This window comes from Mustelus asterias, chromosome 6 (assembly GCF_964213995.1).
Source record: "Mustelus asterias chromosome 6, sMusAst1.hap1.1, whole genome shotgun sequence".
Lineage (NCBI taxonomy): Eukaryota > Metazoa > Chordata > Chondrichthyes > Carcharhiniformes > Triakidae > Mustelus > Mustelus asterias.
In genome coordinates this window covers 44,728,185-44,743,558 of record NC_135806.1, presented here as the reverse complement: position 1 = coordinate 44,743,558, position 15,374 = coordinate 44,728,185, and the positions used below count along the sequence as shown (strand labels likewise).

At 40.4% G+C, this 15,374-nt stretch overlaps 1 protein-coding gene across 7 annotated transcripts in view; it reads right to left on the bottom strand.

Annotated features, from left to right (window-relative positions):
* The window catches only part of dennd4c (DENN/MADD domain containing 4C), a 209,926-nt gene that overhangs the window by 48,888 nt on the left and 145,664 nt on the right, over window positions 1-15,374 (bottom strand). For 5 of the 7 annotated variants that reach the window (XM_078214260.1, XM_078214262.1, XM_078214259.1 and 2 more), the window contains 3 exons: window positions 13,357-13,464; window positions 10,778-10,909; window positions 2,841-4,003 (listed from right to left, as the gene is read on the bottom strand). In XM_078214260.1, the coding sequence (XP_078070386.1) occupies window positions 2,841-4,003; window positions 10,778-10,909; window positions 13,357-13,464 (1,403 nt within the window). The remainder of the gene's footprint in view (window positions 1-2,840; window positions 4,004-10,777; window positions 10,910-13,356; window positions 13,465-15,374) is intronic. The other 2 variants (XM_078214263.1, XM_078214264.1) reach the window with 1 other exon arrangement.

The window sequence follows — 15,374 nt, the reverse complement described above, 5'->3', positions numbered from 1 at the left end:
CTGTGGGAGGAAACAGGAGCACCCGGAGGAAACCCACGCAGACACGAGGAGAATGTGCAAACTCCACACAGACAGTGACCCGAGCCAGGAATCGAACCCGGGACCCTGGAGCTGTGAAGCAGCAGTGCTAACCACTGCGCTACCGTGCCGCCCTGAATTTCCCCTGAATATCACTTTCTTCCTTCCCTCCTTTAAGTGCCTTCTCAAAACCCAGGTAATTAACAATGATTGATGCTCTTAATTCTCCTCAAACACTTTGAGACGTTCCACCATATTACATCAAGCATCTTTATTACTCCTCAGCTAAAATTTTATTTTTGAAACTTTGTATGAAATACATTTTTCGAATGAAAGTTTCTTATTTTATTCCTGATCAGACCATAGTTAGAATTTATGTAAAAGAGCAGAATCAAACTTCATACAGACAGTGACCCCAGCTGGGAATTGAACCCGGGTCCCTGGAGCTGTGAGGCAGCAGTGCTAACCAGTGTGCCACCGTGATGGAGAGATATTTCCCCTGGTTTATGAGACTGGTTGCCTCCTAAGCTTGGACCAAGTCAGACCTTTCAGGAATTAAATTAGAAAAGTTTGGAACCGTCTTTCATAATTAATACCATATCAACTTTAGTTTTAAAAATGAGGTAAACAAGACTTTTGCTAAAAGGTATCTAATACAGATAGGAAATATACAGTAAATGGCAGAACCCTTAGGAGTATTGATAGGCAAAGGGATCTGGGTGTACAGGTACACAGGTCACTGAAAGTGGCAATGCAGGTGGAGAAGGTAGTCAAGAAGGCATAAGGCCGGGATATTGAGTTTAAAAATTGGCAAGTCATGTTGCAGCTTTACAGAACCTTAGTTAGGCCATACTTGGAATATAGTGTTCAATTCTGGTCGCCACACTACCAGAAGGATGAGGCAGCTTTGGAGAGGGTACACAAAAGATTTACTAGGGTGTTGCCCGGTATGGAGGGCATTAGCTATGAGAGGTTGGAGAAACTTGGTTTGTTCTCACTGGAGCGACAGAGGTTGAGAGGAGCAAAATGGAATCAAGATCTGGGTGTCAACATGTTTACAGACTGCCTGACTTAACTAAAACCCCCTACGCTTCTGGGGACCATATCCCTCTATTCCCATCTCATTCATGTACTTGTCAAGACGCCCCTTAAAAGTCACTACCGTATCCGCTTCCACTACCACCTTCGGCAACGAGTTCCAGGCACCCACCACTCTGTAAAAAATCTGCCTTGTACATCTCTTTTAAAACTTGCCCCTCGCACCTTAAACCTATGCCCCCTAGTAATTGACTCTTCCACCCTAGGAAAAAGCTTCTGACTGTCCACTCTGTCCGTGCCCCTCAGAATTTTGTGGACTTCCATCAGGTTGCACCTCAACCTCCGTCATTCCACAGGACAAACCAAGTTTCTCCAACCTCTCCTCATAGATAATGCCCTCCCACACTAGGCAACACCCTGGTAAATCTTTTTGGTGCCCTCTCCAAAGCCTCCACATTCTTCTGGTAGTGTGGCAACCAGAATTGAACACCATATTCCAAGTGTGGCCCAACTAAGGTTCTATAAAGCTGCAACATGACTTGCTAATTTTTAAACTCAATGCCCCGGCCGATGAAGGCAAGCATGCCGTATGTCTTCTTGGCTACCTTCTCCACCTGCGTTGCCACTTTTAGTGACCTGTGTACCTGTATACCCAGATCCCTCTGCCTATCAATATTCTTAAGGGTTCTGCCATTTACTGTATATTTCCCATCCGTATTAGACTTTCCAAAATGCATTACCTCAACTCCAACCACCTTTGAGTTTTCCGCAAGCTTAGCAACCAAACCAGTTACATTTTCCTCCAAATCATTTATATATATTACAAACAGCAAAAGGTCCCAGCACTGATCCCTGTGAAACGTCACTAGTCACAGCCCTCCATTCAGGCCACGCATATCTACTTGATTCTACAATCTGGTCCAGTTCAGCTATAGATACTCTGGGCCACAGAATTGGCAATGCTTGCAGCAGGAAAGGTCATCAGAACCCTCAGTTGTTTTTGAACCTCCTTTCTGTATGAGCCAATGTCACAACCACTCATGTATCACATAGGTCATTAGGCAACAACCAGAAAGAAATCAAATTGTCAAAAGGCATCCCACTGCTGAACTATTCAAAGTACCTTGGGCTAGCTACTCTTTCTATTCATTTAGGTAATGGAATAAAAAGCCAAACAATTCATTTGTATAGACTCCCTTCTCACAAATTAAGCTGCAGCGAGCTGTCCACGCTTTGTTGATACAACTGTACATTTGCTGGTCTAACTATTAGCAATATGACAGGAGATTAACTAATCATGTGTGTATTTTGAAAAGAACAGATCTTATCCAATATATTCAAAAATTAAAAGAAGAGATGTTATAATCCACTCCAAGGAACTCTGATATGTAGACAAGGATTAAATGTAGTTAATGTAGTGACCAACTGTACAAAATTCCCATACATGTAATAAAAATCAGTACTTTGTATTCAACAGTTGCCCTTGATGGAATGCATAAATACCACTTTTGTCCAACATGTAATGCTATTTATCCATCAACTCCATTTATGCATGAAAATCATCAATCTTTCAGGTGTACCAACCTCACTAAAATAAATTACAAAACTTCACAATACCACTTACTCAAACATCGATTCTACAACTTGCTGTTAGATTACATTTGCATTCATAAGCCTGGTCACAATTCTCAACAATGGTGTTAACTAACTTATGAAATAATTTCCCTATCCCACCACTTTCTCAAAGTAAATCCACTATGCATTGAGCATAGGTGGTGTCTAACCTCATCGTCAGAATACGAGTATGCTGATGCCACAGCTCCCCACATCTTGCTGGCAACATTTGCTGCTTGTTTCATGCCTGACTTAAGTACATCCATCTTGGGTCCAGAAAGCAGATTGTCAAATTTAAATCCCGAAATTGAAGTAACAATGGACCCCAAAGAGCCATGCTGGGTGTTTCGCACTAAGCCAGTTAATGAAGCTGAACGCATTTTCTGTGAAACAGGCTTCTGCATTTTTGGCTGACCAGCAAATGTTTTTGACCTAGACACAGATTTAGATGTTGTTTGTACATCTTCTGGTGGAACAGGGCTAGATGGCAGACTTGACCTCCTTTCCGGGGGATGACAGTGTGTGCCATCACTATCACCTGATGACCTCTCTTCATTCTCAGTCTTGTGCAGTTCCATGCTGGTTGATTTGCCCCCCAGGGGGCTCTTAAGATTCATATACATTTCAATTTCATCAGCAAGTTTTCGAGACACAACTGGTGGTACACTCTTCTCTTCAACTTTGGAAGGGATTTTCTTATCAGTTTCTGAGGCCAGCAATGTTAATGGGTCAAAACCTTTCTCAACATCTTCTCTTTCTACAGACTTAATTGCAAGCTGTACACTAGTCCTGTTCTGCATGGGATCTTCAACTTGATTTTCTTCATCAGTTTGAAAAATAGTTTCTGCGTCAACCTCTAGGTTGTCTATTACAAACTCTGAAGTTTTGGACATTACTGTAGGTTCAGTATCAACAAGATGTTTCTTTGATGCTTCTAATGAGGATGAATCTCTGTTTTCAGAAACATCCAAGTATTTATCAAAGGTAGTTCTGCTGTGATCAACTTGACACTCTCCTGTTTGATTGGCTGAGTGATTCAAGATTGGAGAGCTCTTCATCTTTGACAGATCTTTGGCACTGCACAGAGCAGCAGTCAAGATCTTGGCATCAGCACCCATTGTCTCAGCTATCTCATTTGGATCGGTTTCAAGGCTTCCCTTTTGAAGTAACATGTTGGATCGTGTATCAGCACTGAAACTGCAGCTCCTTTCTGCCCAGAACTTTTGTCGCTGCTGACTTTTCTCACTGTTCTTCCTGTGTGCTTGAGTACTAGGGTCACCAACTCCATTGCCATCTTGATAATTGTTTACCAGCAATAAGCTAGTTAAATCACCTAGAATTGAAAAGATAGCGAAAGTAGAAATTAATATTGACAAATCATAGAATCTATTCCCTTATTTCAATAAACGAACAGCTGTGTCTCAAGACTAAATAACAGTAGCAGTATGATGAATTACTATTCCAATTAAAAAGAAAATTTCAAATATATGTGGAGTGGCTAGCCTTAGTCAGAACAAGTACTCTGGCCAATATATAAATTAATACAATAATCAAGGGAGCCTCATGTCTGGAGTACTATTAAATGGTTGGCATCATATCAATACAAGTTAATAATTCTTCATGGCAAATAACCTGACTTCAGCCACATTCAAGGGAAGCAAATGTAAGGTGGGTTAAGGGAAGAAAGAGGAGATAGAAAATCACCTTAAGCTAGTCTTCTCATGTCCTAGGTTCAAGAGCATTCCCGGCAGAAGACCAGGAGAAAATTGAGAGAAGAATGGGGAGGAAGAGGACATAAGCAAACACAAAAAAGAAAATCACAAATGAATCATTTTGTACTACATTTGAAGCAAATTTGGAAGATGGCATTTGAAAAGCAATAACTAACACTCAAAGAAATAGCTAAAAGATTTGGCACAGTAGCAGCATTCTTGCTTCAGAGTCAGAAGGTCACGAGTTCAAGTCACATTCCAGAGGCTGGAGCACAAAATCTAGGCGTACACTTCAATGCAGTGCTGAAGGAGCACTACACTGTTGGAGGTGTCAGCTCAGATCTTTCCCTTCCAAGTAAGCATAAAATACCCCATGGTAATTTTCTAAATGTAGGGGAGCTTTCTTCCCGTGTCCTGGGCAATACTTATCTTTGAACCAACAGCAGAACAGCTAGTGCAGGCACTAACACCCAGCCAATTCATACATGGCAGTTACCTTTCCCTAAGGTGCAACAGTAAGTCATCTTCAAAAATAACTTCAAGGGCTTTGGGATGTTCTGATACTTGGAAAGTCATTGCGCAAATGCACGTTATTTCAGGATGTCACATCAATCACTACCGTGTAACTGACATTCTTGCCTACCCTGTTAGCCACCAGCTAACACAATACAAGATTCAGCTGCCACACTCATATTAGTTTTTACATTCAGTAATTATGTTTTCTGAGGAGAATTTGACCACTTTCAAGAGTGGGAAAGATGAAGAACATGGGATCTACATGAACCACAAAAAGTTACCACCGAGACTTCCTCAGAGGGAAATGTTGCATGTATTAAAGACCTTAAAAAGAGACATTTAATTTCTCAGTGGAAGTAGTGCTAAGCTTTCCTTTTCAGTATGACATCCCAAAGTAAAAATATTCCTTTTCATATTTTTATTTCGATAGAAGCAACATTTCTCCAATTGCTACATGCTCGACACTTCAAGTTAAATAGGCTTGAAATGATGACAGATGAGGGACAAAGATATCCTGCGCATTAAGTCTATTCACCGGTTATGTTTTCATTATACTTGGTGTATGGAACCGAAAGAAATGGGGGAGATATTAAATGGGTCTTTTGCATCCGTATTTACTAAGGAAATGGACATGGAGTCTACGGAAATAGGGCAAAAAAGTAGGGAGGTCATGGAACCTTTACAGATTAAAGGGGAGGAGGTGCTTGCTGTCTTGAGGCAAATCAGAGTGGATAAATCCCCAGGACCGGACAGAGTATTCCCACGGACCTTGAGGGAAGCTAGTGTTGAACTTGCAGGGGCCCTGGCAGACATATTTTAAATGTCAGTATTCACAGGGGAAGTGCCGGATGATTGGACGGTGGCTCATGTTGTTCCATTGTTTAAAAAAAGTTCCAAAAGAAATCCAGGAAATTATAGGCCAGTAAGTTTGACGTCGGTGGTGGGCAAGTTATTGGAAGGTGTGATAAGGGATAGGATCTACAAATATTTGGATAGACAGGGACTTATTAGGGAGAGTCAACATGGCTTTGTAGAAGGTCATGTTTGACCAATCTATTAGAGTTTTTCGAGGAGGTTACCAGGAAAGTGGATGAAGGGAAGGTGGTGGATGTTGTCTACCTGGATTTCAACAAGGCCATTGACAAGGTCCCTCATGGGAGGTTAGTTAGGAAGGTTCAGTCGCTGGGTAGACATGGGGAGGTAGTAAATTAGATTAGACACTGGCTCAATGGAAGAAGCCAGAGAGTGGTTGTGGAGAATTGCTTCTCTGAGTGGAGGCCTGTGACTAGTGGTGTGTCGCAGGGATCGGTGTTGGGTCCATTATTGTTTGTCATCTATATCAATGATCTGGATAATAATGTGGTAAATTGGATCAGCAAATTTGCTGATGATACAAAGATTGGAGGTGTAGTGGTGAGGGAGGAAGGTTTTCGAAGCTTGCAGAGGGATTTTGGACCAACTAGAAAAATGGGCTGAAAAATGGCAAATGGAATTTAACACAGCCAAGTGAGAGATATTGCACTTTGGAAGGACAAACCAAAGTAGAACGTACAGGGTAAATGGTAGGACTCTGAAGAGTGCAGTTGAACAGAGGGATCTGGGAATACAGGTACAGAATTCCCTAAAAGTGACGTCACAGGTGGATAGGGTCGTAAAGAGTGCCTTCGGTACATTGGCCTTTATAAATCGGAGTATCGGGTATAAAAGTTGGAGTGTTATGGTAAGGTTATATAAGGCATTGGTGAGGCCGAATTTAGAGTATTGTGTACAGTTTTGGTCACCTAGTTACAGGAAGCTTGTAAATAAGGTTTGAAAGAGTGCAGAGAAGGTTCACAAGGATGTTGCCGGGACTTGAGAACCTGAGTTACAGAGAGAGATTGAATAGGTTGGGACTTTATTCCCTGGAGCATAGAAGATTGAGGGGAGATTTGATAGAGGTGTATAAGATTTTGATGGGTATAGATAGAGTGAATGCAAGCAGGCTTTTTCCGCTGAGGCTCAGGGAGAAAAAAACCAGAGGGCATGGGTTAAGGGTGAAAGGAGAAAAGTTTAAAGGGAATATTAGGGGGGGCTTCTTCACGCAGAGAGTGGTGGGAGTATGGAATGAGCTGCCGGATAAAGTGGTAAATGCGGGGTCACTTTTAACATTTAAGAAAAACTTGGACGGGTTCATGGATGAGAGGGGTGTGGAGGGATATGGTCCAAGTGCAGGTCAGTGGGACGAGGCAAAAAATGGTTCGGCACAGACAAGAAGGGCCTAAAGGCCTGTTTCTGAGCTGTAATTTTCTATGGTTCTATGGTGCACAGAAGGGGATTTCCAGCAAAAGGTTGCAGGGAATAAAGTAGCCACATTTGGAGTGCTGTTACAATCTTATGCTCAGTTTAAGCATCCATTCAGAGGCAGCCAACAAGAATTACAATAAAACTCGTGGAAATAATAATAACAACCAAAATAAATCATTATGGAAAAGGGAGTGAACTTGTTTTTATATAGCATCTTTCACACTCTTGGGATGCCCAAAGCACTTAATAAACAATTAATTATTTTCTGGCATATAGTTATTGTTTTCGCAAAGGGAAACATGGCAACTGAATATTTTTAAGGCAGATAAATTCTTGTTAAGCAAGGGGATAATAGGTAAGTAAGAGGGATGCAGATTTGAGGTTAGGACCAGATAAGCCATGATTTTATTAAGTTGTGGAGCAGGCTCAAAGGACTGAATGGCCTAATCCTTGATCATAATTGATTGGCACCGCGAGGACTTTACCATAAGGTGAGAGAAGTGAAGAAGCCTCTCAGAAGAGCGTACACCTCCATCATGCTATGTTAGCTCAATGTTTTAACAATTAGGCAGCTCTTCTTTTTCCTGCCTGTGCTATCCAGTAATGACAAAGCTGAAAGAAGAAATCTTAAGAGTTTCCATTTCACCGAGGAAGCTTCAGGCCAATCCACATCCAACAACCTACTTTGAAAACTTGACTCTCATTTTTATAGCGACAAATTCCACCACAGCAGCTGAGACAATTCACAACATCTTAAATAAAACAACACAACATTCAAACAGTCAATTCACCCCATCTTCCAATGTTAATGGATCCTTTGAAAAATTCCAGGATCTGGATACGTATCTGCACCTTCCCCACAAACTCAGATTTTCCTTAGGCTTTATCCTAGTTTTAAGTTTAATCAAAATCTGTCCATTAATTTTTGAGGAATATGGCTTCCAAACAAACTTACATTACCTCCATTCACCTTGAATATCAGAGGTACTAAAAGACGTGATTATCTGTTTTAGCAACGGTGGTTGAGGGAAGTATTGGCCATAACAACATGCAAACTTTCCTGATCATTCAACTATGCCACCAAACAATGTCTCAGTTTAATAGCTCATTACAAAGAAGGATCTTCAGAGTATCAGCTGAGTTTATATGCTCAAATCTCTGGAGTGTAACTTGAACCCAAGACATCTGACTCATAAATCTAAGTTTAATTCCTGTGCTAAGGATGACAGTAATAGTAAAAAACTTAACCTAAAGCAGGTAGATTTATAAATGTATTCAGTCACAACACTATTTTGAGAAGTCAATATATTAAATCATGGGACATCCCCTGTGCCATAGAAGTACTAGCCATGATTTGAACTGGGGACATGGGTAAAGGAGATGGAATCATTGAACGTTTACAGCGATGTAACTGCTAATAGATCCTTTGAAAAACTCTGGATACGCATCCACACTTTCCCCAAAATTTCCAGATTTTTCTCGGGTCATTTCCTTCGCATTAAGTTTAGTTGAAATCTGTCCATTGGTTTTTGAGGCCACTTGGCCATCAAGTCTGCATCAGCCAAAAAATGAGCCATCCAGCCTCACCTCACTTTCCAGCCTTTGGTCTATAGCTCACTTGAGGTGCATAACCAGACACAATGAATTGAAGGTGTCTGCTTCTACTACCTTTCAGGCTGAGGTCCAGATCCCACAATCCTTTTGTTAAAAAACATCTTCCCGCATCACCCCTCTTATCTTCCTATCAATCGCTTGAAATCTATGTCCCTCATCACGAGCTTCTCTGCTCAATAAATCGGCCTTTTCCATCCACTCTATTCAGGCCCAGTGGTTAGCACTGCTGCCTCAGTGCCAAGTTCAATTCCAGCCTTGGGTGACTGTGTGGAGTTTGTATGTTCCTCTGGATGCTCCAGTTTCCTCCCATGGTTCAAAGATGTGCAGGTTAGGTGACTGGTCATGGTAAATTGCCCCTTAGTGTCCCAAGGTGCGTAGATTCGACGGAATAGCCATGGTAACTGTGGGGGAAAAAGGCCCTACCTAAAATGCTGTGTCAGAGAGTTGGAGCAGACCCAATGGGCTGAATGGCCTCCTTCTGCACTGTTGGGGGGGGTTCCACGATTATAGATCGCAATCAAATCTCCCTCAACCTCTTTTTCAAGGAGAACAACTCAATCTTTCCTCAGGGCTACAATTTTCCTGTCCTGGCCACATCCTTGTAAATCTCCTTCTGTGATGGTGGGATCCTGAGATTGTAGAACGCCATCCTGAGATGACAAACCATTTGAGATGGCAAACCATCCTGACTTATGCAGCATGCTACAATCAGTTTCTCATCCAAATATGGCAACTGGTCAGCCTGGTCTTCAGAACTCGGGGGCAGAGTTTTAAAAGAAGGTGTTTTCCATTTAAATTGGAGATAACGAGGAATTTCTTTGAGATTCTCTAATCTTAGGAATTCGCTATCGCAGAGAGCAGTGGAGGTTGGGTCTGTAAACCTCCAAGGCTGAGTTAGACTGATCTTTGATCTACAAGGGGATCAAGGGTTTGTGTGTGGTGGTGGTGGTGGTGGTGGTGGTGGGGGGGGGCAGAAAAGTGGAATTGAGCACACACAATCAGATCAGTCATTATTTTATTAAACAAAAAATCAGGTTTGAGGGGCTAAATAGCCCACTCTTGTTCCCGTTTCTATGTTCTGTGGCAAAACAATGAGCTGTTTAAGGAAATTTCTCGTAACTTCATTTCTCATTCTTGAGTATTTCAGTTTAATTCCCAATCAGAAGAAATAGTTCCCTTGATCACATCAAAACCCTCCATATCTCAAATCTCCGAAACTTTCTCTGCTCTAGTGGAAATAATTCAAGTATCACAAATTTCTTCTTAATCACAACTCAGCTGATTACAGCCAATGGGGACTCTTAAATGGCCACAGCACCTGAATTTAGGAAAGGGAGAAATGATCAGCAATTTTTACAGTAAAGGCCTAGGTTGGGAATTTGAGGGGGAACAAGGTTAGGACCAGTGGGGATGTCAACCGCAGTTCAATTGCAGAAAGGCTCAATGTGATGACTAGTGAGGCACGAGAGAGTGACTTCCACTCATCGATCATTGTCCTGTTAAGGGAGCCATTGCCATAACAAGGGTAGAGAGGCAATAAAATTAATGAGTTAATTAGATGCAAACTTGCATTGGAATTTCAAGTACAAGGGATGTAGAAACCACAGTGTATTTTTTTCAAGACATTAACCAGCTGGGGAAAAGCTGAATTATATGATCTTTCAATTGATGGAGAACAAAAGTTCATGTTTTACATTTAAATTGATTTAGGACTTTAAAAATTATTTTTTTTAAACCAGTTATACTCAAAGAGGAGTTGCTTTAAAGCAGAGTTGCTACGTTAATTACTTGACTTTCATGTGACCTGTACCTTTTGGTCATTTTAGAACATACAAATGGGAAGTCTGGTCTTTTCACCTTTTCAAGTGACACGCAATTAAAAAAAAGAGCAAAAAAACGAGAATTGTTCAAATGCAAAAAGGACGATAAGGCATGTTGTAATACAAGACAATAATGGTAACTAGTGATTAAAACATTCTTACCACTGCTTCCTTTACTGCCAACAGCAGCACATTGCAATTTTACAATGCTGCTACTTGAATGAAGCTTTTCTGGCGAGCTAGAATTCTTATTTTTTTTACTCACAGCTGACTCAATACTGTGCACGCTTTTTTCTGTTGACGAAATGCAATGCAAGTTTAGTTAAAAACGGTTTTCACTTGAAGTGGGGGATTTGAACTCAAAAATCAAATCTATAAATAAACAAAGATGAGAACAGACCCAGAGTACAGAACACAAATAAAGGTATAAGTACAATATAATTTAGACCTTTGACAGAAATGGATTGTTGAGGAAGATCAGCCATGATTACATTTAACAGCTTGAAGGGAAATTTGTTTTACCTGCTTCTATTTCTATTGCTATTACAGTTGAGAAATACCCGTCTTCAATAGATATTTAATATGGGGAACAAACACCAGAAATACTTGCACTTACCTAGCACTTTTGACTTAATGAAACATGCAAAGTATTTCACAGGAACATAAGACAAATAGGACATCAAGCTACATATTAGATCAGATGACCAAAAGCTCAGGTCAGCGAGATGGGTTTAAAGGAAGCAGGCAGGGTGGATGAAAGGTATTTCAGAGCTTGAGGCTAAGGCAAATATAGACATGGCCACCAATAATTGAGCAACTAAAACTGAGGATGCACAAGAGACCAGAATTCGAGTGGAGATATCTTGAGGGTTGTGGAGCTGGATGAGATGAGAAAGGGGACTTGACAGAGGGGTTTGAAAACAGATTAGAATTTTAGAAATAGGAACTTTGGCCAACTGATAGTTGAAATAGGACTGGATCAATACTTAAGTGTGGTTGGGGCAGTTTTCACCTGAATCGTGCTCAGACCAGTGTTCTGGCGAATCATATAACTGGGGCTTTAAATTATATAGTGGGGGCAGATCACTGTGGGAAGATGTGATAAATTAAAGAAAGCAGACAAGGCAAAAAAAACAAGGCAGTAATAAGGGAAGTGCTAATCAGAGCATGACAGGAAGGGACAGAATATACAAACTTGAATGCGACAGCAGCTAAGGCAGGAATTGCAAAAATGGTAAAACGACCAAGTTAAAGGCTCTTTATCTGAATGCATGCAGCATTCATAACAGAACAGTTGAATTGACAGCTGAAATAGAAAAAATATATCTTTTAACAATTAGAGACAAGACTGCAAAGTGACAAATACTCACAGCTACATGACATTTCAGAAAGACAGGAAGCTTTAAAGGTATAACTTTGTTAATTAAGGATGACAGCAAAAGAGAGAAAAATTATCTTAGTTAAAAAGAACAAGATGCAGAGTCAGTTTGAATATAGATATGAAAAGTTGTAGGACTGGGTTTACAGGATGACAATATTGGATGGGGGGGGGGAATCTTGTGCGAAAGGAATAGCAAAAATGAGTGATTTTAATATGCACATAGATTAGACCAATGAGACTGGCAAAGGTAGCCTGGAAGATCAAGTTCAGAATGTTGCGACGGTTCCTCAAAGCGACATGTACTTGAACCAGAGAATAGGCTATGAGACAGGATTAATTAATTACTTCATAGTAAAGTCGAGTCTAGGTAGCACTAATCATAACATGATTGTATTTTACATTCAGTTTGAAAGAGAGAAAAGTGGATCTGAGACGAGTGTTTTAAACCAAAATAAGGGCAATTGAGGGAATGAAGACAGAGCAAGGCAATCAAGTTGAGACACATGTCAGCAAAGATGCGGTGGCAGACATTTATGGAGATTATGACACTCAGCAAAGATACCTCCCAGTGAGAAAGAAAGACTCTAGGGAAGGGATACACTATCTGTGATTCCTCTATTCAAGAAAGGAGGGAGATAGAAATCAGGAAACTAGTCTAGTTAGCCTTACATCTGTCACAGAGAAAATGTTGGAATCTATTAAGCAGATATGAGCTAGGCTCTTAAATCTCAATATAATCAGGCAGAGTCAACATTTGTGAAAGGGGAATTTGTTTGATTAGCACATTAGAATTCTTGAGGAAGTAACAAGCTACATGAATAAAGGAGAACCTGCGAATGTGGTGCATTAGATTTCAAGAAGCTATTTGACAATGTGCTATATCAAGAGGTTACTATGCAAAACAAGACCGTGGAGTAGTGGCAAAATATTAGTATGGTTAGAGGATCAGTTAGCTGGCAGGAAACAGAGCAGGCATAAATGGGTTATTTCCAGGTTGGTAAGATGTGATGTGTGGAATGCCACAGGGATCAGTTCTGGGGCCTCAACTGTTTGCAACCTACATCTATAACATGAAGAAACCAAATGCATGGTTGTTAAATTTGCTGATGACAAAAAGATAAGGTGGAAAGCAAGTTGTAAAGAGGATACAAGGATTTTGCAAAGGAACATAAAATAGGTCATGAGAGTGGGCAAAAATTTGGCACATGGAGTGGAATGTGGGGAAACATTAACTTGTCTGCTTTGGCAGGAAGAAAAACAACATATGAATTAAATGGAAAGAACCAGGAGTCACTGCAAATTGAAAGAAAACACTTGTGTAATGTTCAATTAAAGTCAAACTGATTTTCATAACCTTCACCTCTTTGCTCTTTAATTTCACCAGGTGAGTCAATTTCTACCAGTGTTTCTTCAGTGTCATCACGTCGAAGTTCATCTTTAGATCCATACCCTTGATCTGACTGAGCACCTGTAAGAAAGTTAACCACAGTTGAACAAAGATGCTTTCCATGTACGAGACATCCATATACAGGAAAAAGGAAGCCTTTTACATATTTCACTAGAAATTGAGAATTCTTCAGACTGTAAATACATGAGACTTCTCCTTCCTGAATATGCAGTATTTATACACCTTCTTGAGTCTGGAAATCTGTTGTTCAAGGACACAAGTTGCTTGGAAATTTTTTTGAGCACATCCTGATCATCACTGGCATCATTTTAGTACAGTATTGAGAGTAGAAACATAAAATATGCAATATTTGGATAAGCTAAACAATGTTTTTTATCACTGCTTTCTAATGTTTTATCGCTGTTTTGCTTCATGCAAAAGGGAAGGAAGAATTTAAAACAATCACAATCATGAAAGATAAAGTACTGAAAAACTCATGGGACTAAAGGTCGACAAGTCCCCTGGGCCTGAAAGATCCCAGGGGATTGAAAAACTGAAAATTTTACATCACCATTCAAGAAATGAGAGAGACAGAAAGGAAGAACTATAAGCAAATTTGCCTATCGTCTGTCATTGGGAAAATACAGGAATCCATTATTAAGGAGGTAGTAACAGGACATTTAGAAAAATCACAATGCAACAAGGTCAGCACAAATGTGGAGGATGCAACTTTCAGGTGGATAAAGGGGAACCAGACAATAATATGTATTTGAATCTTCAAAAGGCATCAATAACGTGCCACTTAAACCGTTATTGCACAAGATAAGAGTACATTTTGTTGGGGGTGACATATTAGCATGAATAGAGGATTGGCAATGAACAGCAAGTATAAACTGTAATTTTTAGGTTGGCAAATAAATAATGTTGCAAGGATAAGTGCTGGGGCCTCAACAATTTTGAGTTGGATGAAGGGCTGCAGCCAAATTTGCTGATGATGTAAAGATATGTCGGGAAGCATGTTGGGAGGATACAAATCGGTTAGGCAAGTGCACAAAAAATTGGCAGATGGAATATGTCAAAAAACATGAGTTTGTCTGCTTTGGTGGGAAGAACAGAAAAGCAGAATTTTAAAATGGAAGGAGACTATAAAATGCTGCAGTACAAAGGAATCTGCATATCCTCATACATAGAACATGGTTCACAAAAAGCTAGCATGCAGATACAAGTAATTCGGAAGGCAAACAGAATATTGGCCTGTACTTCAAGGGTGATGGAGTATAAAAGTAGGTAAGCCTCGCTACAACTGTACTGGACACTGCTGAGACCACATGTAGAGTGGTGTGTACAAATTTAAACAGTGAAAGACTTGAATTAAAAATAGTTCAAAGAAGGTTCACTAGGTTGATTTCTGGGATGAAGGGATTGGCTCATGAGGAAAGGTTGAACATGTTGGGACTATATTTATTCGAATTTGGAAGAATGAGAAGTGATCTCACTGAAACAAAACGTTCTGGGTGGGCTTGACCGTAGCTGCTGGGAAGATGTTTTTTCTTGTGGGGTAATCTAGAACTGGGGTAAACAGTTTCAGAATAAGGGGTCTCCCATTCAAGACAAAGATGAGGAGGAATTTCTTCTCAGGGTCATTAGTCTTTGGAATTCTCCTCCACAGAGTAGTGCAATCGGTGTCACTGCATATTTTCAAAGCGGAGTTAGACAGATCTTTGATCTACAAGGGTTATTGGAGGCACAGGCAGAAAAGTGCAGTTAAGGCCACAATCAGACCAACCATTACTACATCAAATGGTGCAGCAAGCTCCATGGGCTCTTATTTATGACAGTAAGATTTTCAACAAATCTGCCCAAACTCTTACTGTGTTCACCCCAGTCCAACGCCGGCATCTCCACATCATGACTCTTATTTATGATCCATGATTTATACTCAAGGCGTTTTCTGGTCCACACACTTATGGTTAGGCATTTTATCCTCATTC